The sequence below is a fragment of the Stenella coeruleoalba genome (assembly GCF_951394435.1).
Source record: "Stenella coeruleoalba genome assembly, chromosome: 3".
Lineage (NCBI taxonomy): Eukaryota > Metazoa > Chordata > Mammalia > Artiodactyla > Delphinidae > Stenella > Stenella coeruleoalba.
In genome coordinates, this window is record NC_137148.1 from 14,441,587 (window position 1) to 14,468,173 (window position 26,587).

A 26,587-nucleotide genomic window follows, 5' to 3' on the forward strand; every position below is an offset into this window, starting at 1 on the left:
AATGAGGAATTGCAAAATAGCCCAGAAACATCACTGCTTATTAATCCAAGAAATGAGGAATGTACCACCAAGAGGATCATCTCTGCTCAAGGTTTTGATAACCATCAGCCACAAACTATACAATACTGACATTGAAGATTTTGTTCTCAACACAACTTGCAAACAAAATTCAGCAACTGAGAGTTTGAAATACTGGCATATGATGTCATTTTAGTCCTTTATGTCTTCAATTTTAATATGTGTCTCTGTGGGAGGTACCCATTTCTAAAATTAAAATTCCTTGGGATTAAAGACACACACGACTATATATAAGATAGGTAACCAACAAGGACCTACTGTGTAGCACAGTGAACTCTACTCAATATCTTGTAATAACCTATAATGGAAAAGAATCTGGAAAAAAAATTTCTATATAACTGAATCACTGTGCTATACACCTGAAACTAACACAACATTGTAAATTAACTATATTTCAATTTAAAAATGTTTTAATTGGTTTCCTTATAAAATGGAGAAACTGGGCTCCTTTCACCGTTGTCCAAATATAAGCAGTGGGCCAGTTTCTGGATTCAGGTATTTGTTTTCAGTGATATGACTTTTCACTTGTTTTACACTGAAGAATAGGGACCCTGGAGCAGTGGTTCCCACAAACAGAAGGAGCTTCTTCAGTTGCTTCACAAGGTGATGAAGAGGCTCAGGTTAGGTGGTTTGGTGCATCCTGTCCTTACAGGGACCAGGACACTGCTACAGTCTCACTGGCAGGCCAGTACTTCCAACACTAGGAAAGTTGACGAATTTTAAGGGAACGTGGTCATGAAACCAATCGGGAAATATTGATATATTTGAACTTTTTCTCAAATTGCTTGCACCCTATACTTCTGATTCTTCTTGATCCCCAGGAAGGAAACCAGCCAAGTGTGGTGCTCTTCTGTCCAGTACTAGTTAGAACACTTTGATTTCGATTTGGGAGAATTTTTTATTGTGTCGCTCACACACTCGAGGTGTGCATTACACATTCCTTTTGGGATTCTGTTGTATCACTTAGAAAAGATGTTTAAGGTATGAAGGGCGAGGTGAATAAGCACACGTGCCCTTACGTAGGGCCACCCAAGGAAGCAGAACACGGATGTCACGAAGTTGCAGGGACTCTGCTCACCTGACCATAGTCCGTCCGGAAGACAATGACACCCTCTGCACAGGAATTTACGGTACTTGGAAAATGCTGGCCATTTTCTCTCAGCCAGACCCGTGTTCCCTGTAAACAAAACAAGCAGGATTTAACTATGAGTTTGGATTGCATTTTGTGGCAAAACACCACTCTTAAAATTACTATGACTACTACATTCCTTAAAAATCACCTTTTGAAAAGCAAACATCTTTCTCAAATAAGCAAGGAATGAATCTTCAAAGAAAGCATCACCCACAGCCTTACACGTGTACAAGTGTGACTGAGACAGAGTCCCACCAGACAGAGAAAGGACAGAGAAAATAGTACTAAAATGCAACTGAGGGACTTCCCTGGTGGCGCAGTAGTTAAGAATCCACCTGCCAATGCAGGGGACACGGGTTCGAGCCCTGGTCCGGGAAGATCCCACATGCCACGGAGCAACTGAGCCCGTGTGCCACAACTACTGAGCCTGCGTGCCTAGAGTCTGTGCTCCGCAACAACAGAAGCTACCGCAATGAGAAGCCCGTGCACTGCAACGAAAAGTAGCCCCCGCTCGCCGCAAACAGAGGAAGCCCGCGTGCAGCAATGAAGACCCAACACAGCCAAAACCAAAAAATTAATTAATTAAAATGCAATTGATTTATATGGATTATATCTTCACATACACGCTTTAAGGCAAGCACCATTATCGTCCCATTTTACAGATGGAGAAGTGGAGGCCTAGAGGTAAAGAAACTTGCCCAGCATCACACATCCAGAAACCACAAGTTTAACCAGGTCACCACACTGCTTCACCCCAAGTCAAGAACTCTTTGGGACCTTCCGGCTCCATCTTCCCGGGTCCAAGCCCCATGCACTTGCCCACGTGGAGGGCATCAGGACACTCCACTGACTTCCTACTTGGACCAAATCCACGTGTCAACTAGACTCTCCAAGAGAGGGATGATTTTTTAGTAAATATCACAACCCAATCCACTGGTGTGAATTTTGGTAGGATTCCACCAGACACCAAATGCACCGCAAAGTTTGCGATGATATCCCAACAGATAACAACTTCCAGATCCTACTGTTTTAACCTGGGGCACAATTTTTTGGCATTGATTTCATTTCCCTTTTTTATTTCTCCACTGGGCAAATAAAATGACAACCATAATACTTAGCCTTTCAATGCTGAATTTCCTCTTTCTTTGATTTCACAACATGAAAACTGTTTGTTTTCAAGGACAAGTGATAAAAAAAAAGTTTGAAGAAATTATTGGGTGTTCACTGATCAAATTATAAAGAGTTATCTTTATGGGAATTCTTGTACATGGTGATGGGAATGTAAATTGGTGCAGCCACTATGCAAACAGTACGGAGGTTCCTTAAAAAACTAAAAGTTGAACTACCACATGATCCAGCAATTCCACTCCTGGGTACATATCCAGAAAAAACAAAAACATTAGTTCCAAAAGAAACACTTACCCCAGTGTTCACAGCAGCACTATTTACAACAGCCAGACAGGGAAGCAACCCAAGTGCCCATCAACAGACAACTGGATAAAGAAGATGTGTGTATGTGTGTGTGTGTGTGTGTGCATGTGAAAATTACTCAGCCATAAACAATAATGAAATACTGCCATTTGCAGCAACGTGGATGGACCTAGATAAATTATGCTTAGTGAAGTAAGACAGAGAAAGACAAATACTGTAATGATATCACTTATATGTGGAATCTAAAAATATAACACAAATGAATGTATATGCAAAACAGGAACAGACTCACAGATACAGAAAACAAACTAGTGGTTACCAAAGGGAGGGAAGAGGGACAAATTAGGGGTATGGGATTAACAAATACAAACTATTATACATAAAATAGATAAGCAACAAGGATATACTCTATAGCACAGGGAATGATATCCATTATCTTACATAATATCCATTAACCTATAATGGAATATAATCTGCAAAACGAGTAAATCACTATGCTATACACCTGCAACTAACACAATATTCTAAATCAACTATACTTCAATAAACAAATACTTATTTTTAAAAGAGAATTACCTTTATGACTTATGTATACCCAATGTGCTGAAATCGCTTTAGTATCTCATTATGTTATTTCTACTCTGCTCGACAATTTCATCAACTCCAACAAAAATGAAAGAGTGGAAATTTAATACCAAAATTATCACTTGAAATAGCACATAAACTTCTTTTCTAGAACTTTCAACCTCATTTCATTGATCTGCTTAATTTCTGGGGTTTTTTTTTGCTGTATGCGGGCCTCTCACTGTTGTGGCCTCTCCCGTTGCGGAGCACAGGCTCCGGACGCGCAGGCTCAGCGGCCATGGCTCACGGGCCCAGCCGCTCCGCGGCATGTGGGATCCTCCCGGACCGGGGCACGAACCCGTGTCCCCTGCATTGGCAGGCGGACTCCCAACCACTGCGCCACCAGGGAAGCCCTAATTTCTCTTTTGATTTCAAATGTTAAGTGAAATATTAAAAATATATTGGTTATACATTCAACTTCTAGTTTAAGGGACTACTGTCACTCTCAACACAGAGAGATGGCAGGGGGAAAGCAATATAAAAGTAAACTAAATATACCCATCACTTTATGCTACTTTAAGTTGTGTTACTAATAGCATAAATAGTAGCTTCCAGTAATGGAGTGCCCATGAGGTATCACAGTCACATGCTAAGAGCCTCAATAATACTAATACTAAGCTAATCTTTGGTAAGAAAGGAATCCCTGCCCCGAAACTGAAGTTCAGAGCTTAAGTCCTTACCTAATGTCACACAGCTGGTGACCAAGCCACGTCTCAAATCTTTCCAATTCCTAATTCCATGTTCTTTCCACACATCACACTGTCTCCTTAAAGTAATTCAGAAATCAATAAAATGCGCTAATAGGTCAGTCAACAACTAACACACAAAGGTCCCTTTAAGTGTTCAGTTATCACACACAACTCCTTCTAAAAGGGAAAATTTAATATATAAAAATCCAATTTACAAGTTACTCCCTCAGTGCCAATGTTGATCCTGCTTAAAATACACCAGCCAGGACCTAAAACGTTTGTTGTCAGCACTGTGACTCAGGATCCCTCGTAAGTCACCCTTGAGTTCAATGAAAGCATTTGGGGTCAGCAAGCTAGACCCTGGGGCTCTGGAAGGAGGGGGACCCAGAGGCAGGGCCACATGTGCATGAGGTTCCACAAGCGTTTCCGCCAAGATCAAGGTGGCTGGAGCCCAAGGTTAAAACGGCACCGGCTCCTGTTTCCCTTACGAGTTCTGTGACTCTCCCAGCATCCCCGCTACAACTCTATACAAGGACCTCCACATGGGTATCCCCTTTCTCTTTATTGTGGGAATTTTAAGTTGTTAACTCCAAACCTCTTCAACCCTCCCTCCGTAGAGGGGTTGAAATTCTCCATGATAAAGATGGAAAAGAGCATCAAAAATGAGTATGAAGTGTTTCTCTATAAACCCTGAACTGTCTTATTTAAAGAACACACGAAACACCAACACGGCCGAGTTGCCATGCCTGCACAGGTCAGTCACAGACCTCCGAATCCCACTTTGGGCTAAGACACAGGTAACGTCCAGAAAGAAGGACACGACTGTTTGTCAGTCCCGATTTCTTTATTAGCAAACAGCTCCTTTCCAAAAAGGACGTTTACTACAGGCATCTCTAAGACTGCTCTCTTTCAAATATCATTCCACACCAAAACTGCAGTATTTGTAATGTTCTAGAAAGAGACTTCCAAGTGCCTGAACTACTTTTTCATTCTTTTTAAAATTCACATGTCAGAGACTGCAACATTGAAAGCTTTCAAATACCTCCGTGTACACTCATACACACACACACACACACTCACTTAAATGGGAATTTTCAAACTCATAAGGTAAAAACTTTTACTCATTAGGTAAAACCATAAAATAATTCACAGTGGACCTCCAACCCAGAATCCTGAATCCAAAGCTTTGTTTGCTATGACCATCATCTGCTTTGCTTTGATCAAAAAGGATTTCATGCCCCTGTTGACCAAGTATCAAAACTGTCTATTTAGTATGAATAAACATTATGTTATGAAACATTACTGAATTAATATAAACTGTCACCAGAATTAATATAAACCTCCCAACTCCCAGGGGGTACACTGCATGCAGTTTCTTTTACTTGAGTTTTCTTGTTCTTTTCACCTTCTCATTTGAAAGTATGACCAAGCCCTTGTTGACACAGTCCTTCCTACATGAACAAACACACAGCTCAACCTCCTCAGTCCAAAGGTCTTTCTCAAGAGGTGTGAAGAGCTGCTAATAAACAAGTTTTACAAAATCCGCCCAGATTTCAAATCTAGAGCCCCACTGGCCAGTTTTCCTAAACCTACAGCGGTATCTTCCCCAGATAGGAAGGGAAATGCATTCGAAACACTCCCTTTGTTCTTTGAAAAAGTTTAAACAGGCAATTTTCATAGAATCAGAATTGCAAAGTAAAACTGGTGAAATGGATATTTTTACATAGATTGTTCTGGGTGGTTTCTCTCATCCCCCAAACTTTCTGCTTCCATTCCATTAGAATAGAACACATATGCCCAGGTCCAGGAAAGAGGCCACCCACAAGCATCTGAAAACGAAATCACAGAAAGACATTTACCAGACCATCCAAGTTTGAGTGGGGAAGAAAAATGTGCCCACCATATGCAAACCATTATATTCTCTCACTGTTAAATAAGACTGATAATTTAATGTACAATGCAGGCATATGGAGAAAGCTCCTAGCCGATGGAGAAAACTCACAATTGGAGCAAAGATACGCCTTTAAAAGTAGGTGGAACAAGTTTGATCATAAAATAGATGTTTTATTAAAACTTGGGACGTTTTCATCTTAATCTGAGACAGATACGTGTTAAATTCAACTTCTAAAAACTTTTTCTGCACATAATCAGCAGTAATAGTTTTACAAGACAAAGCACTTGCACAGAAAATTCCCACCTCTTTGATCTTTAGAGCAATCCTATAAGGCGGCGAGTAATACCATCCCTTCAAAAATAAGGTTTCCATTGCCAACAAATGATTTCCTGGCTCTAATAAAAAAAAAGACTGACCATACCAAGTGCTGGTGACAATGTGGAGAAACTGGCAGTGATATAAAATGTTATATCCACCTTGGAAAACGGTTTGGTGGTTTCTTAAAAATCAAAACATAATCTCACCGTATGTCCCAAGAATTCAACTCCCAGGTATCTACCTTCTCAAAAAAAAAAAAAAAAAATTCTAGAAAGCCTTGTAAGTAAACATTCGTAGCGGCATTATTCATAATAGCCATATACTAGAAATCACTTGTCGACAGAAAAAAAAATGCACAATCTAAAAGCTGCGAGTTACGTTTTATTCGGGGACCTTATGGAGGACTACGGCCTGGGAGCCAGCCTCCCGGACAGTTCCGAGTTAACAGTTGCAAACAGGTAAGGGAGGAGCCAGGATATATAGGGTTTGTGCTGGGGGGAAAAAAAAAAGTGGTCAAGCATCAAAAGATGACTGCTAAGCACAAAATCCAACATCTCAAGTTCATGATTGTAGTGTTCTTCTATGTGTGGGAAGATGCAAGAGTCTGGGCTCATTGAAATTATTCCTTAGATATGCATCTTAACTATCTAGGGTCAAGATCCTATTTTTCTCCATCCTGAATTCCCCTCAGGGGGCACCGTTGGGGGCGACTGCAGTGGCTGATGGTGGGGACGTTCACTTTTTTACGGGAATGGCGGGCAACATTTTCTTGTCCGCACACTCAGACGTCCATCAACTGGTTCAGAAACAAAATGCGATAAATCTACACAAGTCTTAGTAATAAGAAACAAATCACAGAATCACCAACAAGGATGAATCTCAAAAACATTATGCTAAGTGAAAGAAGCTACACACAAAAAGGTAGAGAAGGGGCAAATCCATCAATGCAGAAACTAGATGAAGAGATGCCCAGAGCTAGGTGTCAGGGTGGGCACGCTGCCTGCACGTGGAAAAAGGAACTCTGGGGGGTCGATGGAACTCCTCTAAAACTGGACCGTGCTGATGCTGCACAACTGTATAAACGCACTAAAATCCACTCAATTGTGAATCTACAACGGGTGAATTTTATTGTACGTATTTATACCTTGGTCATTGCAAATCATTTAAAAAAATTGTCTCCCAGCCTATGTACTTCTCAATGGTAGATGAACATTCTTAACCGCTCCATAATGGGAAAAACCCAATCATGTCTCTATAACCGAGCAACTGCAGTATCAAGAAACACACACACACAGCCATAATGACTGCATGGAAGAGCTGTGTTGAAACTCTGAAGATGGGTGTTGGGTTCATTAAGTTCTCCGCTCTTCATTAGGTAGACAAGGGGGCCTCGGAGACTACAAGGCTACAAGGAGACATGTCCGAACTCATCTCCAGGTGAGGCTGTGGGAGAGGGCGTCCCTGTCTCAATCACTGGCCCCCCTCCCTGGAAGATGATCATAAATCCCCGGCCAACGGTGTGTGACTGCAGTACCTCCTTGGGCAAGAAGTTGTACCTATCTCCTCCCTGCTACCACGGAAACACAACGTAGCTCTGCAAAGCCTAAAGTATTTACCTTCTGTCCCTTTACGCAGAAAGTTTACTGATCCTCATTTAAGAAGATCAAACTTCTACCATAGATTTCAACTTACTGTTGCCCCATTTTTAAAAAAGTTTTTTTCTTTTAAACTATTACATTTCTCTTCTGATTTTAAGAATGATTCTCTTCCCTGAACTTTGAAAAAAATGAGTTTAAAAATAAGGTAGGAAAACAACCCTAAAAAAAGATAATGATGATGGACTTTAAATACCATGCTGTGTGGCATGTTCTAATTACAGATTCACAGAAAAGAGAACATTCTTTAGCCAAACACACAACTCAGTCTTAGACCCAGAACGGGGCACTGCACTTATTTTTCTCCCACAACTGCTTACTTGGCCCACATTGAGTACCACGGTTCAGGAGTCTAACAACCTACACCATAAAGTAACAAACGGTTCCTGAAATGAGATCTGCTCTTTTTTTTTTTTAAAGACAAAGAGGTCAAATAGATTTGTAATGGAAAGATTAATATGGTTATTTAAATCTGCAGTAAGTTAATCAGCCAAAAGAAAGTTCTCTTTTGCCGGCAATGACTTAGTAAAGAAGTAACTGGCTTAGAAGATGTCTAATGTAACAGGCTGGGACATGGGGGGGTCCCTGCTCTTGAAGATACTGAATTCCAGAAACGAGATGTGGGTAAAATGTGTTAGTACAAGGATTTAAACAGTATTTTAAAAACTGAGGTGTAACTGACATGTAACATATTAGTTCCAGGTGTACAACATAATGATTTGATATCTGTATATACTGAGAAGTGATCAACACAGTAAATCTAGTCAACATCCATCACCGCACATAGTTAATTCTTTTTTTCTTATGAGAACTTTTTCTTTTTGTCGGTACGCGGGCCTCTCACTGTTGTGGCCTCTCCCGTTGCGGAGCACAGGCTCCGGAAGCGCAGGCTTAGCGGCCATGGCTCACGGGCCCAGCCGCTCCGTGGCATGTGGGATCCTCCCGGACCGGGGCACGAACCCGTGTCCCCTGCATCAGCAGGCGGACTCTCAACCACTGCGCCACCAGGGAAGCCCTATGAGAACTTTTAAGATCTACTCTCTTTGCTAAGAGAGTAGGAAATATACCATATGGTATTATTAACCCTAGTCACCATGCTGTCCATTAGGTCCCCAGGATTTATTTTATATCTGTAAGTTTGTACCATTTGACCCCCCTCACCCAATTCCCCCACCCCCTACGTCTGGCAACCACTAATCTGTTCCATCTATGAGTTCGGGGGGGGGGTTTGTGGGGGAAATGTTCCCACGTAAGTGAGATCTCTCCTCTTTTATAGTCATTTTTGTTGTTGGAAGTAGGAACACCTTTTCATCAACTGAACAGATGCTATTTTTTTGCAATCCTTATCACTCAAATCCACCTCAAAGGACACAGGGCATTTATAACATACAGAGTCCTAACACAGGTTCTTCCACCACATCACTACTGACATTTTGGGTGAGGTAGTTTTTTGCTGAGCAGAGCTGACTGTCCTAGTTGGGAACCACTGGTATAGAGTAACAGAAAGTTCTAGAGCCACAGCCAAATTAAAGGAGTTTTCAAACCCATTAACTGAAAGCAGACTCCACTGTCTCAATTCTAGGAATTTCCACAACCTCCCAAAGTAGGATCAGCCCAGAAACGGTCTACCTGGGGCAGATCTAATTTCCGGTGACCTTGGCTGGGTGCTTACACAGGGAAGGGAGGGGCCTGTACAATGTGATTCAAAACATCTGACGAGCAGAAGGAAGGAGGTCTCCGAGGCAGACAGCTGGACGGCAGTACTAGCGGGACTCTCTCCTTTTTCTCCTCTCTTGCCACTGTGCTGTTTTGGGTTTTTTTAAATGTACTTTTCATGTTTAGAACTCACAATGTTTTTATGCAGACAGCTGGAACTGCAGAGACGAAACCTCTCCAAACCCTGTGCTCTTTCACCTCAGGGGAGATTTCAACCCCAAGGCCTTGCAAAACCTCAATGCACAACTTGTCAGAATGTTTGGAAACGGTGCAGGTGAGAACAAAGTGAAGCATCATCACGCGTACAGAGTGAGTATGAAAAATACAGCGTGAACACGAGCAGTGGGGACAAAGGAGCATTGCTGGCTGGAGACAAGCTTAGAAATGAAAGGAAAAGGTGGAGCCCAAGGCATCTCCCCTGCCGAGACAGCCACCCCTCGAGAGGGGACCTGGAAAAAGTGAAGCAGCTGGGCAGCCACCGTCCCCAGCATCCCTACTGCCGCGGGTGGTCTGTGCATTCCTCGCCACGCAGCAGGCAGAGCATGGGGCCGCCGAGGCTGAGTGATCCCCTGACTCACTTCCTCCTCGTGACTGTGAGGCTTCAGACCTGAGGCTGGCACTCCTTTCTGCACAACCGTCTCAGATGCCAAAGAGCCCTGGACTGCTTGGCGCCCAGTGGAACTTGGGCGGTTTCAGGCTCAGTGCTCAAAGGATGCAGAATTCAGGTAGTGCGGGCCCAGCACCAACTGCTGAGGAGGGAAAAGTAATGACAGGAGGCTGGGCGCACACAGCCCGGAATGTCAGAAGCATGTGGCGTAAGGATCCCAAGTTTGTACCATTTCACTGTGGTTATGGAACAGCGATGGTGTTTGTTTTCTACAATAGGCAACGCCAAGAACAACTGTTCTACACCCATCAGAGCTGATGCCACCATGAAATTCCAGGGGAAAATGTATTGCTGACACTCATCTTCAGAACTCATAGACATAACCCCTCCCACACAAACACTCCCAAAGACTGTGTGAGAAGTGTGGCGTTAACTCCCCAGACTGGCCTACGGAAGTCTTTAAAGGCACCGCTTTTTTTTATATATATAAGGAATATATTCCAGCTCTCTGTAGCTGAAATGCGCTTGTAGCTGTCAGCTGCGTCATCATCAGTGGCAACAGCATTTCTTGGGCCTGCCTATGGGCCTAAAGATCATTTATAGCACTATTCCCAGAGGAAGATGTGTCATGTCCCAAACACCTAACCATCAACACATAAAAAACAGTATGGTTGTAAACTGAGACTGCCTACATTCAGTACTATAAAGTTCACAATCTGTCCCGTGCCCCTGGAGAGTTCCCAGTGAGAAGGATCGTGTGGCATCCATATTCTTTCCCGCTGTCCGCCCGTAAGGTCAAACTCTGTCACCACTATGAACTGTAGCTTCCATGCAGAAAATAACATGAAGAGTACAGGAGCAGTAGGAGGTGGAAAGGCAGAAAAAAGAAGATAACAGTAAAAGATTTTGCCAACAATAAACTAATCTTTGCTCATTGTTGCCCAGGTGAAGATACAAAGACACATTGGTATCCCCCGCTCCCAATCAAAACAAAAACAAATTATGCTAACGGGCAAGACACCTTATTTATGAACTTGTAATTCTTTAAAGAGTTTATTCGGACTTCCCTAGAGGCACAGTGGTTAAGAATCCACCTGCCAATGCAGGGGACATGGGTTTGAGCCCTGGTCCGGGAAGATCTCACATGCCGCGGAGCAACTAAGCCCATGAGCCACAACTACTGAGCCTGCGCTCTAAAGCCCGCGAACCACAACTGCTGAGCCCGCGTGCCACAACTGCTGAAGCCCGCGCGCCCAGAGCCCATGCTCCGCAACAAGAGAAGCCACCGCAATGAGAAGCCCGTGCGCCACAGCGAAGAGTAGCCCCCCCCCCACCACAACTAGAGAAAGCCCGCGTGCAGTGACGAAGACCCAACGCAGCCAAAAATAAATTAAAAAAAAACAAATAAATAAATTTTAAAAGAAAGTTTATTCCCCTGATTATGGGGTTCCAACTTGCCAACTGATTCCATCCCGGCTTTATATTCTAATTTTCTCTACCTTCCTCACAACTCCTCCAAACAGCTTTTCAGTTTTTCTTTCAAACTACAGTGACTAGAAATAATCCCAGAAACAATTTGACACTGAAAGAAACGAGACATCTCCAAGCCGCTGAGACAATCTCAGACAGTGTAGGAATATGACAATCCAAGGAACAAAAAACGAATTATTCCATCTCTTAGTTAACCAATCATCACACAGCCAACACATATGTGTTTAAAAGAAAACAGAAAATGGACCCAAAGAATGAGCCAACACACCTAAAATCTAGTCAATCTATAAGTCACTTCACCCATAAATCCATCCACCCACCCATCCGGCCAGCTTTCCACAAGCATCTTTTGAGCCCCCTACTACGTACGTACCAGGCACTCTGAAAAGATTCACCAGTATATAAAACCTGCTCTAAACCATTTATATGTTAGAGGTAAAACTATGCCTGCTCTAATACTCTCTTCCTATATAGTCTTTCTTCTGAAGAAAGGAATTAGGTAACAGGAAGAGCAGAAGAATAAGAGAAGGAAGAGAAGCAGGTAAATGGGAATGGGCCTTGCAGACTTTATAAAATGAAGACAACTGTTCTAAGAACTCTCAAAAACTACTGGAAATCCTCTCTAAGGGACACAAAACAAAAGGCTTCAGAACTGCGTTCCATTCTTCCTTTTAGTGGAAACAGTAGGAGATATAGAACAGAAGGGACAATAAAAGAACATCACAAGATGTTTTCACTCCTCGTGGAATGTAATACCAGACGTCCTCTACCTCTTATTTCCTAGAGTTCTGTCCTTTTCTATTCTTGACAAGAATACTTTTCTTTCAAACACACACACACACACAAAAAAACTGGTAAGATAATCTTAATGAAATCCTGGCTGTATTCTGGCTACCATCTGTTTTTAGAAAAAATACACAAACTTACTCAGGAGTTTGTCGTTACTTCATAAAAACGAATGACCCAAGATCACAGTAGGAAGTAAATAAACTTGAAACGGCTATTTCTCATTTCAGCTGCGTACATGCTCCTTAATTCCTTTGCAGGATTTTATTGAATTCAAAAACATTTAATCTTTTTCATCAAATCCTACTTCCTGAATTGAGAGTTGCACAAGAAATCATCCAGCCCCAAAGTGACAGGTAACATGTTGGTGAGAACATGAAAAAACTAGAACCCTCAGACCCTGCTGGTGAGAACATGGAAAAACTAGAACCCTCAGACCCTGCTGGTGAGAATGTAAAATAGTGCAGCTGCCCTGGGAAACGGTCTGGCAGGTCCTCAAAAAGTTAAACATAGTCACTATACGACCCAGGAATTCCACTCCCAGCTATATACATGAGAAATGAAAACATATGGCCACACGAAAACCTGCATATACATGTTCCCAGCAGCATTATTCACAACAGCTCAAACAGGGAAACAAACAAACTGAGGGACAGACTTTTTAAAAAATGTGGTCTATTCGGAGAACGGAGTATTATTCAGCGATAAAAAAGGATGAAGAACTGATACACGTTACAGTATGGATGAGCCTTGAAAACATTACACTGGCTGAAAGCAGCCAGTCACCAAGCACCACATATTGTAGGATTCCATGTACATGAAATGTCTAGAAGGTAAAGCCAAAGAGACAGAAAGCAGATTGCTGGCAGCCTAGGGCAGGTGTAGGCAGGGACTGGGAACAGGGCGTGACTGCTAATAGGTGTGCGGTTCCCTTTGTGGAGTGACGAAAACGTTCTGGAGTTAGACAGTGGTGATGGTTACACAGCTATTAGTATATGTGAGCGTTCGTATATGAGGATATTACGCCAGTAGTATACTTAGTGAACACACTAAAAACCACTGAACTGGGTACTTTAAAAGGCTCCCTTCTATATGTGAATTATCTCACAAATGGAAAAGAGGAGAGGGGGAGAGAGACACACATCTGCAAGAAAAACAGGCTCACACCTGACTTCATTCACTCCCTGGATCCAGTTATCCCAAAGGCCATCTTCATCCCTGACCTCCCTCATTACGCAGGTCCAAGAAATTCCTCTTTCCAGTTTACACTGGTTTTTACTGAGTCTCCATCATTTGCAAGCAAAGGAATAGCAGCTATTATTTTTTTTTTTTTTTTTTTTGCGGTACGCGGGCCTCTCACTGTTGCGGCCTCTCCCGTTGCGGAGCACAAGCTCCGGACGCGCAGGCTTAGCGGCCATGGCTCACGGGCCCAGCCGCTCCGCGGCATGTGGGATCCTCCCAGACCGGGGCACAAACCCGCGTCCCCTGCATCGGCAGGCGGACTCTCAACCACTGCGCCACCAGGGAAGCCCTCAGCTATTATTTTTGCAGCAGACAAATGTCATGACTTTCAGAAGACATCTAGAATGCAATTCACTCACCCATGTCAACGACCATAAGTTTTATATGCTTTCCCTAGAACGTCGAAACGAGTTATTTCAGTGCTTTGACGACGTGATGTATGTCATACCAGGATTTTATCACCTGTATTATAGGAGGCAGTGGTGGGTTTGTTTCACTAGCCAGTGAATTCCCAGCACCTAGAACAGGGCCAGACACACTGGATGAGGGATAAGTATTCATTCACTCTGAATCCCAAATCCTATCTCAGGGCCCCGCGCACTACCCAGGGAACACATGGTGGCATCTGCAGGAACCGTGCTGCTCACAGAGAGATGCAGCGTCACTCAAGATGTCGGTAAGAGGCCACAGAAACCGCATTGGATGCTTCCCCAGAAGGTGTGGACTCAAATCCAGCTCTACTACCTGTAGCTCAGGACAGCTGTAAATTACTTGAGACTTCTCCATGCAAACTGAGGAGTCATCTAACTTGTCTGTTGTACAAGCACAAGATCACACGAGACAGCTTACCAAAGTGCTCCAAAGGCACAGGGCCCTCGACACAGCGTGGCAGCATCTATATTTGGGGTCTTGCTGCCAGCACCTCCCAGGGCACACCCAGGAGGGCTTTCAGCCATCGTATGGTTTTCATTCCGCTTTCCTCTGAACGCCAAGCTACAGAACCTAAAAACACACAGGCCTAGTTTAAATAACCACGGGAACTGACCTCTCCTCCCAACCACCAAAACTACAACTTCAGTTGCTTTCCAGCTACGAAGCACTTAAAAATAACTTGCAAAGACAGGCTACACCCATCAGGAAGGTGATGGGGGTGCTGAGGGTGGTGGAAACAGTCTAAGTGACCGAAGTGCCTGTGTTTGTTCCATTTGATATCTACCATGATTTTATCTAAATAAAATTATTTCTCTCCTGTGCCAAAACCCATTCCATCTCTTCTTGGGTTCCAGAGAGATCTGGGTAGAGAAAGACACTGTCTTAAAAAGGCAGCCTATCCAACAGCCCAGTGGCAATGCCAGGTTATGCCTCCATCACTAACTTGGGCTGAAATCTGAGATTCTTCTCCAAGGACACAGGCCTCTCCGTTGGAGGGCAGGTACAAGACATGGAGGAGGACACACAGGCACCTGGCACACGACAGGCCAGAGAGGCGGCAGAAGGCAGCGGGGTTTGTGGTGGTTTTGCCGTTGTTAAGTCAACCTTTTATTTTCTGAAGAGCTCCAGATTTTACAGAGAAGTTGCAAAGCTAATACAGACAGTCCCCACACACCTTCACTTGGGTTTCCCCAACTGTTAACATTCATCACAGCTAAGGAGCCAACACAGGTACATTACTATGAATGCAACCCAACACTTCATGTGGATTTCACACCAGTGTTTCCCTGACGTCCTTTTCCTGTCCCAGGATTCCATCCAGCACATTCTACTTAGTCCTCATGCCTCCTCACGGCTTCTCTGCTCTGTGACAGTGTTTAAAGACTTTGGCAGTTTTGAGGAATACAGGTCAGTTATTCCGTAGACTGTCCCTCCATCAGGGACTGTCTTAGGTTACCCTGGAGTATAGTGGTTTCCAATGATGGTTCAAATCCAGGAGTCAAACTGCCTGAATGGGAATCCTGGCTTTATTGCCTCTTAGCCACGTGGCCTGGGACAAATTAACCTCCACAGCCCTCGGTTTCCTCATCTTCAGAAGAACAAATAAACCCTCCCTCCCTCCAGGGTACTGTGGAGATTAAACAGGCTATAACTCTGAGAACGAAGGTGAGGGGATAGTCAGGAATTCTCCACGGGGAGACACAGTCACCGACTGACTGAACACAGATGCTGGGCCACAGCAATCCCACTACTGGGCATATACCCTGAGAAAATCATAATTCAAAAAGAGTCATGTACCACAATGTTCATTGCAGCTCTATTTACAATAGCCAGGACATGGAAACAACCTAAGTGTCCATCATTGGATGAATGGATAAAGCAGATGTGGCACACATATATGGAATATTACTCAGCCATAAAAAGGAATGAAATTGAGCTATTTGTAATGAGGTGGATGGACATAGAGTCTGTCATACAGAGTGAAGTAAGTCAGAAAGAGAAAGACAAATGCCGTATGCTAACACATATATATGGAATTTAAGAAAAAAAAAATGTCATGAAGAACCTAGGGGCAAGACAGGAATAAAGACACAGACATAGAGAAAGGACCTGAGGACACGGGGAGGGTGAAGGGTAAGCTGGGACAAAGTGAGAGAGTGGCACTGACATATATACACTACCAAATGTAAAACAGATAGCTAGTGGGAAGCAGCCGCATAGCACAGGGAGATCAGCTCGGTGCTTTGTGACCGCCTGGAGAGGTGGGATAGGGAGGGTGGGAGGGAGGGAGACGCAAGAGGGAAGAGATATGGGAACATATGTATATGTATAACTGATTCACTTTGTTATAAAGCAGAAACTAACACACCATTGTAAAGCAATTATACTCCAATAAAGATGTCAAAAAAAAAAAAAAAAAAAAAGATGTTGGGCCAGAGACACAGGACAAAGATTCGTAACAGGCAAACCTGACTTCCAGAAACCTGCAGTCCAGACCTGACGCCACGGGGCTCATCTGGGGACACACACAGAGCACCCGTGTGTGAGGCGCTGGCGAAGGAACCAGGCCTCACGGGAGCGGGATTCTGAAGGATGAGCAGGACCCCCCGCCACGGGCCAGTGGGAGTCTCAAGGTAAAAGGTCCAATTTCCTGCCAATTAGCTGAGGACTGGTGACGAAGATACACTGTCAACGGGCCTACCTGCTCTGTAAACCATCTATAAACTATGAACAGCTCCACACACCGAAAAACGAAGGCATTCACCTTCCTCTAGTCCGAGAAAGAAAAGTCTCAAACTCTAACCGACCAGGCTCTAGAGACCACTGACCAATAAAATGGGGGCCAAATTACATTGTTTTCCAATGCAGTAGACTTTTTTCCAACTATATTTGTTAGAAAACAAACACAAAAAAACCCCCAGCAGCCAAGTCTTTGAGGTTATCAACTTTTAATTCCACCTCAGTCCATAAGACTCGAGTCACTCAAAGCTTGGAAATTCTCAAGATCTCCTCGAGTAGAACTGATAGGTGGGCAGAAGCAGGGGCCAGGGCTGTAGTTAAGACCCTACTGGGGGGGGACAAAAATAAGCCAAGCCCGGGGGCAGGGGAATGGGTGAAGTCTGGAGCCTGCAAACAAATCGGCCCAGGGCCACTGGGGCGGGTAACGCGAAGCTCTGAGTCCTGACGCTAAGGGACGTTCCTCCCGGACCCCTGGATGCCAGGCCCCACCAGCACCAAAGCGGCCCTGGCCCAATGCGAAGGCCCTGTGGCCCCCTTTCTCGTTCCCGGGAAACCTCTCACTACCCGCGGGCCAGCGGTGAGAACAAGGCTCAGTCCAGCCAAGAGCTGCTTGCCCAGCGAGGGGCGAAAGGGAATTTCCTAGGAGTGGAGTCCGGCAGCCCTGTCTTCCTCCGTACCGCCCGACTCCGTCCTCCCCAGACCACTCTAGCCACACCTGAAGCCTCACCACACACACACACCAACTGCCCCGCTCAGTAAAAAGCCCGATTCATGGCTGGCAGCGAGGGCTTGCGTGCAACGCAAACCCACCAGGGTGAACCCCTGACACAGAGGGGCCCCTCCTGTGGAGCAGGGTGGACACGGGATGGGGGTAGGCGGGGCCAGGCAACAGCTCCACGGAGGCAGGACTCTGCCCCTAAGGCCAGCTTCAGGTCACTGCCCAGCTCCCGGCCTCTCCTCCCGCCATCCTCCTCCTGGCCTCACAACATTCTGCAAGACGGAGCCCTCCTCTACTTCACGGCAGGAGCGCAACTACGGGAGAGGGAGCTCGGGACTCAGACGTCAGGCCGAGCAAATATCCAATAAGCTATCACGGGACAGAAAGGGTTCAGAAGGGAGGCTCTCGTCCCCTGACCTTACAGCAGAACCAAATGCCCATGGGAGCTTGCACAGAACCCAGGGACTAACTCCAGATGGGCAGAGCTGGAAGGGTGGGACCGCACCCTGACTCTGGGCCCAGGCCTTCCGCGGGGGATGGACCCAAACAAACGAGGGCTCCTTCCTCCCCCCATCGCAAGTTCACCAATTCAGACAACCTCACACCTCCTCTGACTCCTAGGAAACACCTGAGGCCCTTTGTAGACCCCTGCACAAAGCCAACTCCAGCTTAAACGAGTCCAACACCTAGCTTAAACCACTGATCTGAACAGCTGCCCCAAGAGGGGAAAGCCTTAGGTCCAAGCGAAACCAGGAAGGAAGAGAGGCAGGGAGGGAAGAAAGAAAAAGAAAAGGAAGGCAAAGGAAGGAAGTTAGTTAACAAGGTGAACAGCCTGCCCGCAAAGCAGAACGCACTGCTCAGGAGTAATGTACTATGCACGCGAAGTACGTCTCTGCCGCTCTTATTTACCCCAATAATGTACGCTCATTGCAAGCCAAGTGTTTGTCTAGAAATTATTTAGCCAAACGTCCTTTCCAAACAGGTTATTTAAAAATCATTTGAGAAGTTCTCACAAAACTGCACCTCTAACAAAACTGGCTTGCTAAACATTACCTAAAAATGTACGCTTTGTAAGCAAATGTCCTTCACTAGCATTATCAGGGACCCTGCAGTACCACCACCATTGTATTGGCCCACCAATAAAACACCACAGTATCCTACTCCAAGATTACTGGAAGTGCTATACTGGTGCGTGAAACCAGCATCCCTGGACAAACCCACGGAAATCCGTGTTTAACCATAACTCAGCTGCACCAACGGCAATGCATCTTCCTTCCAGACTTCCACAGAATGCCTAGTTACTGCTCTCTCTTACTAGCACCAGGCAAACTCGAAGGCCTCTTACGTCGTACAATCCAAACTTCTTTGTTCCCCCTACAAATGCCACGGCAGCTTGTCAACAGACACTGGAAATCTAGAGAAATCACCACTCATCTCCACTGCCCTGATCCAGGCGACGGTGATGGCTCTCCTGGGGACATCGTACTTGGGCTCCAAAATCCAGTCATTTAGAAGGGCAGCGCCAAAAGGGTTCAAAGACTCCTTCATTTGACTGGAAAGAGCAAAAGGACCCCCGTCCACCACCAAAGAGGTTTGTTTAAAATGCAAGTGGATCATAGAAAACCAGTGAGGACAAAAGGTGCCTGGTGGCTAACCGAGAATTCAGCCCGATCAGGGTGACCCACCAAACGCCATCGAGCGTTTGAAGAGGTGTCACTACAACTCCACAGACCCCATTCATCTCAAGAACTCCTTGAACTCTTGTTGTTCTAAGAAAGCGCTGACCTGCAAGTACGTGTGCCCTCTTGCTGTCATCAATCAGAGACTGGGAGATAAGCCGAATTCTTCCGAGAAGCACTTCTGGCAGGCAGCGGAGGGCTGGAGCAGCTGAGCAGTCACAGAGGAAGTTGTACTGTCCTGCTTGGAGGTAACAGTGGCTAGAATCAGCTCCCAGGACTCCCGGGAGAGATTTCCAGGAGCTCCCTGCTCCCTGGAGGGCAGTTCCCTAGGGACCCTACTTGCCTCTTGGGTAAGTGTCTCTTTAGCCCAGCGCTCCCCAACAAAACTGATACAAGCCACATACAGGGTTTGAAATTTTCTAGCAATCACGAACCTTGGCGGAAAAAAAAAAGAAACAGGCGAGATTTTAATAATATCTGTTAAATAACATGTTACTTAACCCCACAGAGATTATATGTTTTAACTTCAACGTAGAATCAATATAAAAATGGAGAATTTTATATTTTTTTTCTGCACTAATTCTCAAAGTGTGGGGAATATTTTACACTCAGTGTACATCTCCGTTCAGAACAGACATTTTCCACGTGCCCACTAGCCCCATGTGCTAGTGGCTACAGCACTGGACCAGGAAGTTCTGTTAGACTCTACAGATGTAACTCTGTGAGCTAAGATGGTGGTGTGTGTACAAAGGCATGAACGCAATGTCTTCTTTTTATTTGCTTTTTCTCATTTTCGGGAATATATACAACGTCCCAGTGACAACCAGCAAAGGTAAGTATGAATTACTCATCCTCACCTGCCCCCAACCTCACCTACCTTAGTTCAACATTCACCTGGGGGAGATAAAAGAACAATCTTTGTTTCTAACCTCTGAAATCACAATAAAAGAATGTGATAAGTCAGAAGTGCTCTAAGAATGTGAATTCCACATACCCAGTATACAAGATGATTAAAATAGCCTGGGGGAACTGGGTACACAAAGTGCCCCGTGACATCTTGTTTTTAACCAAAAGGCGGAAGAAAAACATATCTGTTTACTGTAACACAAAACCCACAGCCACTTTAGCAGCTACGTTTTCTAAATTCTTGAACTCGTAATTGCACATGTCGGCTCATTATCTGAGTTATTGGTGGCTTAGAGTTAAGACAAATAAAACTAGACAATTAATTATACATTAAGCAGCAGAAAGTATGTGCTTTTCACCCTGAAACTACCCTCTTCTGCTCCCATCCATGACCAGATATGTTGAATGTGGTAACAGAAAGAGGAAAAGGTCTTGCGGATGTAATAAGAGTTGTCCAAAGCAACTGTGTTTTTAATTGGGGTTTCCATGAGCTACAGGTTAGAAAGTGGAATGTACTTGAGGAACGGTAAAAACTACCCTGGAGCCCAGTGTGCGGGGATCTGAAGACTGACTGCAGAAAACCTGACAGATTTCCCCAAATACCCAGCAGAGAAGGAGGGGAGCAGCTCTGAGAGGCAAACTGGCTGTTCAAACCCCAGGGGGGTCGCTCCAGCCAAGCCATTGGTCCAACCTGGCCAAGCCATTTGTTCTCACTACTTCCCCATGTCCAATCCACCTCCACCCCGACCTCGACCCCCACCCTAGTCCCCTACACCTAATCCTGGCCCTCTTCCATCTACAAGCTGCCTTGGAACCAGCGTGATCCTTGCAAACCCTCCTTCCTGTCTTGCTTAAAGCCTCTTCCATGCTGACAAAATCCCTCCTGCGACCTATGGCCTATTGCACACTCTGGCCACTTCCTCCCCCTTCAGCCTCGCCTGGATTTTTCTCAGGTCCCACCCAGCTTGCACTGAGTCTCTGCCCGCTGCCCTGCCAGCAACGCACCATTTTAGCCTGGGCATCAACCTCACCCACCCTGGGAGGCCCTGGCCTGCTCGCTGCACCTTTGCCCCATGACAGAGAAATCAGTACCTAAATCAATGACTCATGATACCAGCCCTCCCTGCTAGATGGAAGGACTGGCTCCACCTGTGCTAGGAAGGACAGAAGGATATAGACTTCTAACAGTGACCAAGAACATGGTGGACTTCAGCACAGACTCCACCCATCTTGACGCTGGGCGAGGAGAGTATGTTTGCCTTTTATCAGCCCTGCCTTATTAATGATGACCTTGACCTTCTGTGTCTTAGTTGCCCTAAACATACCTCTACAGTATGTATGTATGTATTTTTTATTTATTTATTTACTTATTTATTTACTTACTTATTTATTTATTTAGCGGTACACGGGCCTCTCGCTGTTGTGGCCTCTCCCGTTGCGGAGCACAGGCTCTGGACGCACAGGCTCAGCGGCCACGGCTCATGGGCCCAGCCGCTCCGCGACATGTGGGATCTTCCCGGACTGGGGCATGAACCCGTGTCCCCTGCATCGGCAGGCGGACTCTCAACCACTGCGCCACCAGGGAAGCCCTACAGCATTTAAATAGGTGAGAAAGCTTGTAATACAGATTCTGGGGTTCACACTTGTAGAAACCAATAATAAAAGTGATAGCTATACCCTAAAAAACACAGCACATCCTGGCCTGTTCACCACTGGCTCTACGGTGCTACCCCCAGGGCTGGCTAGACTCCTTTTCTAGACACAGAAGGGCACTCGGAATTCCCACCCTCCAAGGTCTTGGCTCCCTGGAAGCTTCTAGAGCCAGACCATCATGAAGCCATATTCTCCACATTTAAAATGACTGATTTGAGAGGGCATTTGCTTTTTCAGTCCAGGAGAAGGTGTGCAAAAGGATTTTCGAGAACTCTGACCTGGTGGTCTACTTCCTTCATGAATCCCAAGGTAGATTCTCCCCCTTTCAGCAAACTCATTGTACCTGGGGAACCACCACCACCCAAATTCCAAATGCATTCATTCACTCTGCAAATGTTGACCTAGCCCTTGGCTGACAAGGCACCACGCCAGGGCCAGGAAGTCACAGGATTCAATGACGGGGACATGGGCTTCGGGATCCAGCAGACCAGACTCCAATCCCCCCACTGACCACGTAACCCTGGAGAAAAACAGTAATGGGACACCCTGACCCCGTGCCAGCCGCCATTCTAAGCACTTCACGTGCGCCCACTGGTTTAACTCTAACGACCCTATAAGCGAGCAACGGATGATGCCTCATTTACCAGATGTGAGAAACGAGGCACAGAGCCATTAAAAACACCTGCCCAAGGTCCCAGAGCTAAGAGGCAGTGGAACGGGTTTGCTTTTTCTTTTTTGATAAAACAGCTTTATTCACATGTAACTTATGTCCCATAAAAGGATTTGCACCCAAGCAAGTCCATCATCCTCGCATCCCACATAATTCTGTGTCTCCTGTCACTTAGTTTTCCTGAGCCACAGTTTCCTACTTTACAAAATGCCAATGATAAACAGGGGGTTAAATAAGGGAATCAGTAAAAGCAGCCCACCCAGTACCTGGCTCAGAGAATGACCCAACAGCCTGAAAAAGAATAAAAGACAGTCTGCTCTCCAAGAGTTTAATCTAATCAGAAACAACACTAGTAAATACAGAAAATAGCCATAATAAAATGCAGAGAGAGATAAATGACACAAGAAGGGCAGATAAAAACACAAAGGGGAATTGTGTGTTTAAATGGAGGATCTGTATTCCTGGAGCTGAAGTATTTGCAACAGAGAAGCCGAGCTGGGAACGCTGAGTTTACCATCACTCCATCACTCAAAACACAAAACTGCCGGGAGAACAGCCCAGAGCCTCTGTTAACAAGATGAGTCTTGCATATCTGACACATATAACAGGAGGCAATGAATCACGCTTGCTGTGGAGGGCAGCCTCAATCCCCTTTTCGAGAGATGGTTTTGACTCTTTCGGCAAAGCAACACACACTTGGCTTCCAAACGCTCCGAAGGAAACACTTGCAAGAACGGATTTAATGTATTCAGCCTCATACACGTGTCTGGTCTCATTCCGCAAAGCTCACTCTTGTTTTCTGAGGATAATCATCTCCCTTACTGACCTTGAAACCCTCTTCTCCCAAACTGTTACTGACCTTGGAGCCAGAGTCCCAGGGCTCTCAACAGAGAGGGAGGGCAGGGGGAAGAGGGCTGACAAAGGAAATGGTCTCCCGCACTAAGGCCAGCCGCTCTCCCACAATCAAAAACCCCCCACCTGCCAGGGCCACAGGCCTGTTTCAGGTCCACTGATTGGCAAGGGCCACCAAGCACAAAAGTTCTGCAGGGGTCGCCCACAGCAAAAGACAGCATTACTTTAGACGCAACCCACTTTCAAATATGTTTTATGGCTCCCAGGAACCCAGTGACACCAAGTGATCATTTGTTGTTTGCTTTAGAGAATAAACTCCCTTCTCTGGATGGAACTAAGAAATTTAACTCCTGATTTCAAAGATATTAACTGGCCGGCTGGAGCGTTCGCACGCAAATCACCCTGCGCACTGACCCACACGCAGACAATGCACGGGTCCGGGGTGAGAGCTGGGGGAAGTGAAGAGTAACTTGTTAACAAAGTGACATCTGAGGAGGGAGAACAATCCAGCCGTTGTCGAGTCCGATTTCCTGTTCCATATCTTCCATGGCAAATTTAAAAAAAAGGGAAAAAAGCCCCCTTAGATTAGGACAGACACATCCTCAGCTGCAGTCTCTGTCAGAAGCAACAGAGATATCTTGGCATTTTTCACAGAAGTGATTAAGTGTCTCTCACACACGGCCCATATCCATTACAGGCCCTGAGGGTACCCACTGCCTGGCAGAACCGCTGCTGTCCCATCCCGGGGCCACAGGCAGGCTTCTGAAAGGGCGTCCTGGTGGGAATGAGGGGTAGGGTCCCAAATGGAACCCCCCCAAAACCCTCCCCACTACAGACTTGGATGAAGAGCTGGCGGGTTGCTCTGAGGACTAAAGGAACGGGCATCCCTTACTTCAGGAAGGGCCTAAAGCAGGCTTCCCAACGTCAGCAACACTGACAACAGAGGCGGACAAGTCTTTACTGTGGGAGGTTGTCCTGAGCACTGTAGGAAGTTTAGCAACATCACTGGCCTCTACTCACTATATAACCCTGACCCCCAGTTGTAACAAGCAAAGATCTGCAAACATTGTCAAATGTCCTCTGGGGCCAAAATACCCCCACTGAAAGTCACTAGTCAAAAGGGAGGAAAACTGTTTAATGCCCACGGACATCCCACCGGACGGCGGTTTTAACTCGTTAACCACCAAGGACTGGACATCAAAATCCAGCATGGCCCGATCCACCTCAAATCATCTCTCCAGGCTTTCTCCTTCTCCGCCCCCAGCTTGAAGGTCTCTACCATCACCAGGTGCAAAGCTGACATCCTCACCCATCCCATCTCCCAAACCAAGAGGTGCCAGAAAGCTGCAGATCCTGCCAGGCCTTCCACGGACATGTCTCCTGATTCACCCCCTCCCCTCTCAACCCCCTTGGCTAATGTGGAGAAAACGAGCTACATTCAAGAACCAACCATGAGGTACTTCCCTGGTGGCGCAGTGGCTAAGAATCCGCCTACTGATGCAGGGGACATGGGCTCGATCCCTGGTCCAGGAAGATCCCACATGCCGCGGAACAACTAAGCCCGTACACCGCAACTACTGAGCCTCTGTGCCACAACTACTGAAGCCTGCGCACCTAGAGCCCGTGCTCCGCAACAAGAGAAGCCACCGCAATGAGAAGCCGGCACACCGCAACAAAGAGTAGCCCCCACTCGCCGCGACTAGAGAAAGTCCGTGCACAGCAATGAAGACTCAACGCAGCCAAAAATAAATAAATATATTAATTAAAAAGAAAAAAAAGAACCCATCATGATTTCTGAGAGTCACTTAAACTTTACTCCCTCTGCTTCTACTCTTTGCCTCTTTTTAACTTTATTACATGGTGGAGCCAGGATTCAAAACAGAAGTCATTCCAGGGCACGTGCTCTTGTAATTACAGGATGTTCCCTACATACGAACCTTCAAGTTGCGAACTTTCAAAGATGCGAATGTGTGTTCCATCAACATCAGGTATGAGTGAAATTGCAGCTTGTCCTCTGTCTCCTGTTGCTGATGACCCTTCAGCTCTACCCTCTCCCACCTCCTCTCCCCCCCTCCAGTCGGTAACTCTTCTTGCCTGTTCACTCCATGCCAGTCCCTGTATGTCAGCTGTTGTACTATACTTTTCAAGGTACTGTACTGTAAGATTAAACATGTTCTTTTGTGTGTGTGTGTGTTTTATGTATTATTTGTATGAAAAGTATTATAAACCTATTACAGTACAGTACTATATAGCCGACTGTGTTAGTTGGGTACCTAGCCAAACCTTGTTGGACTTACAAACAAAACTGGACTTACGAACGTGCTCTCGGAATGGAACTCATTCGTATGTAGGGGGCTTACTGTGTACTACACTGCCTCTCCAGTGGGAGACAGAAAATGAGTCAACAGAGGAAATGGAAGTAAAGTGAGTTGGTCACAGGAAACACAACAGACTGGGAAAACCAAGGGAGAAAGTATCAACTGCTATGGAGAGGACTAAAGAAATGACCACTGATCATTCAGCCTGATGATCTGATCATTGCTGATGGTATTTTCATTTAGAGTGATTTCCTGAAAAATGAAAACCCACAGGACAATTTCATCCATCCCTAAGTAAGGCCCAAGGGCTGCCACTATGTCCAAAAGGATTCTGCAGAAAATATCAAAAGACCTTTTATGCTGCAACGCTTACAGATGAAGATATAGCCTCCCTCTTTTTAAAAAAAACCACCCACAGAATAGACAATGTCAGTATAGAAAAAGGCAAGCAAAGTATACTTATGGTTTTGCTTTTTAATGCGTCTACCATGGGAGAAATATGGGGAATCCATTCTTCGGCATTTCCAGATCTTAGCTGCTGAGAAGTTGCAGCAAACATCCGTGTGACTTCATTTGTCTAAACTTTAAATATTACTTTAAAATGTAATAGAGGGGCTTCCCTGGTGGCGCAGTGGTTGAGAATCCGCCTGCCAATGCAGGAGACATGGGTTCAATACCTGGTCTGGGAAGATCCCACATGCCGCGGAGCAACTAAGCCCGTGCGCCACAACTACTGAGCCTGCGCTCTAGAGCCCGTGTGCCACAGCTACTGAGCCCAAGTGACGCAACTACTGAGGCCCGTGCGCCTGGAGCCCGTGCTCTGCAACGGGAGAGGCCACTGCAATGAGAAGCCCGCGCACTGCAACGAAGAGTAGCCCCCGCTCGCCGCAACTAGAGAAAGCCTGCGTGCAGCAATGAAGACCCAACACAGCCAAAAATAAATAAATAAAGTAAATT

General features: G+C 45.6%; 1 protein-coding gene across 1 annotated transcript in view; it reads right to left on the reverse strand.

Moving 5' to 3' along the window:
* MYO10 (myosin X) overlaps positions 1-26,587 on the reverse strand; it is a 219,695-nt gene that overhangs the window by 169,006 nt on the left and 24,102 nt on the right. The window contains 1 exon segment of the mRNA XM_079918927.1: positions 1,157-1,255. Within this exon segment, the coding sequence (XP_079775053.1) occupies positions 1,157-1,255 (99 nt within the window).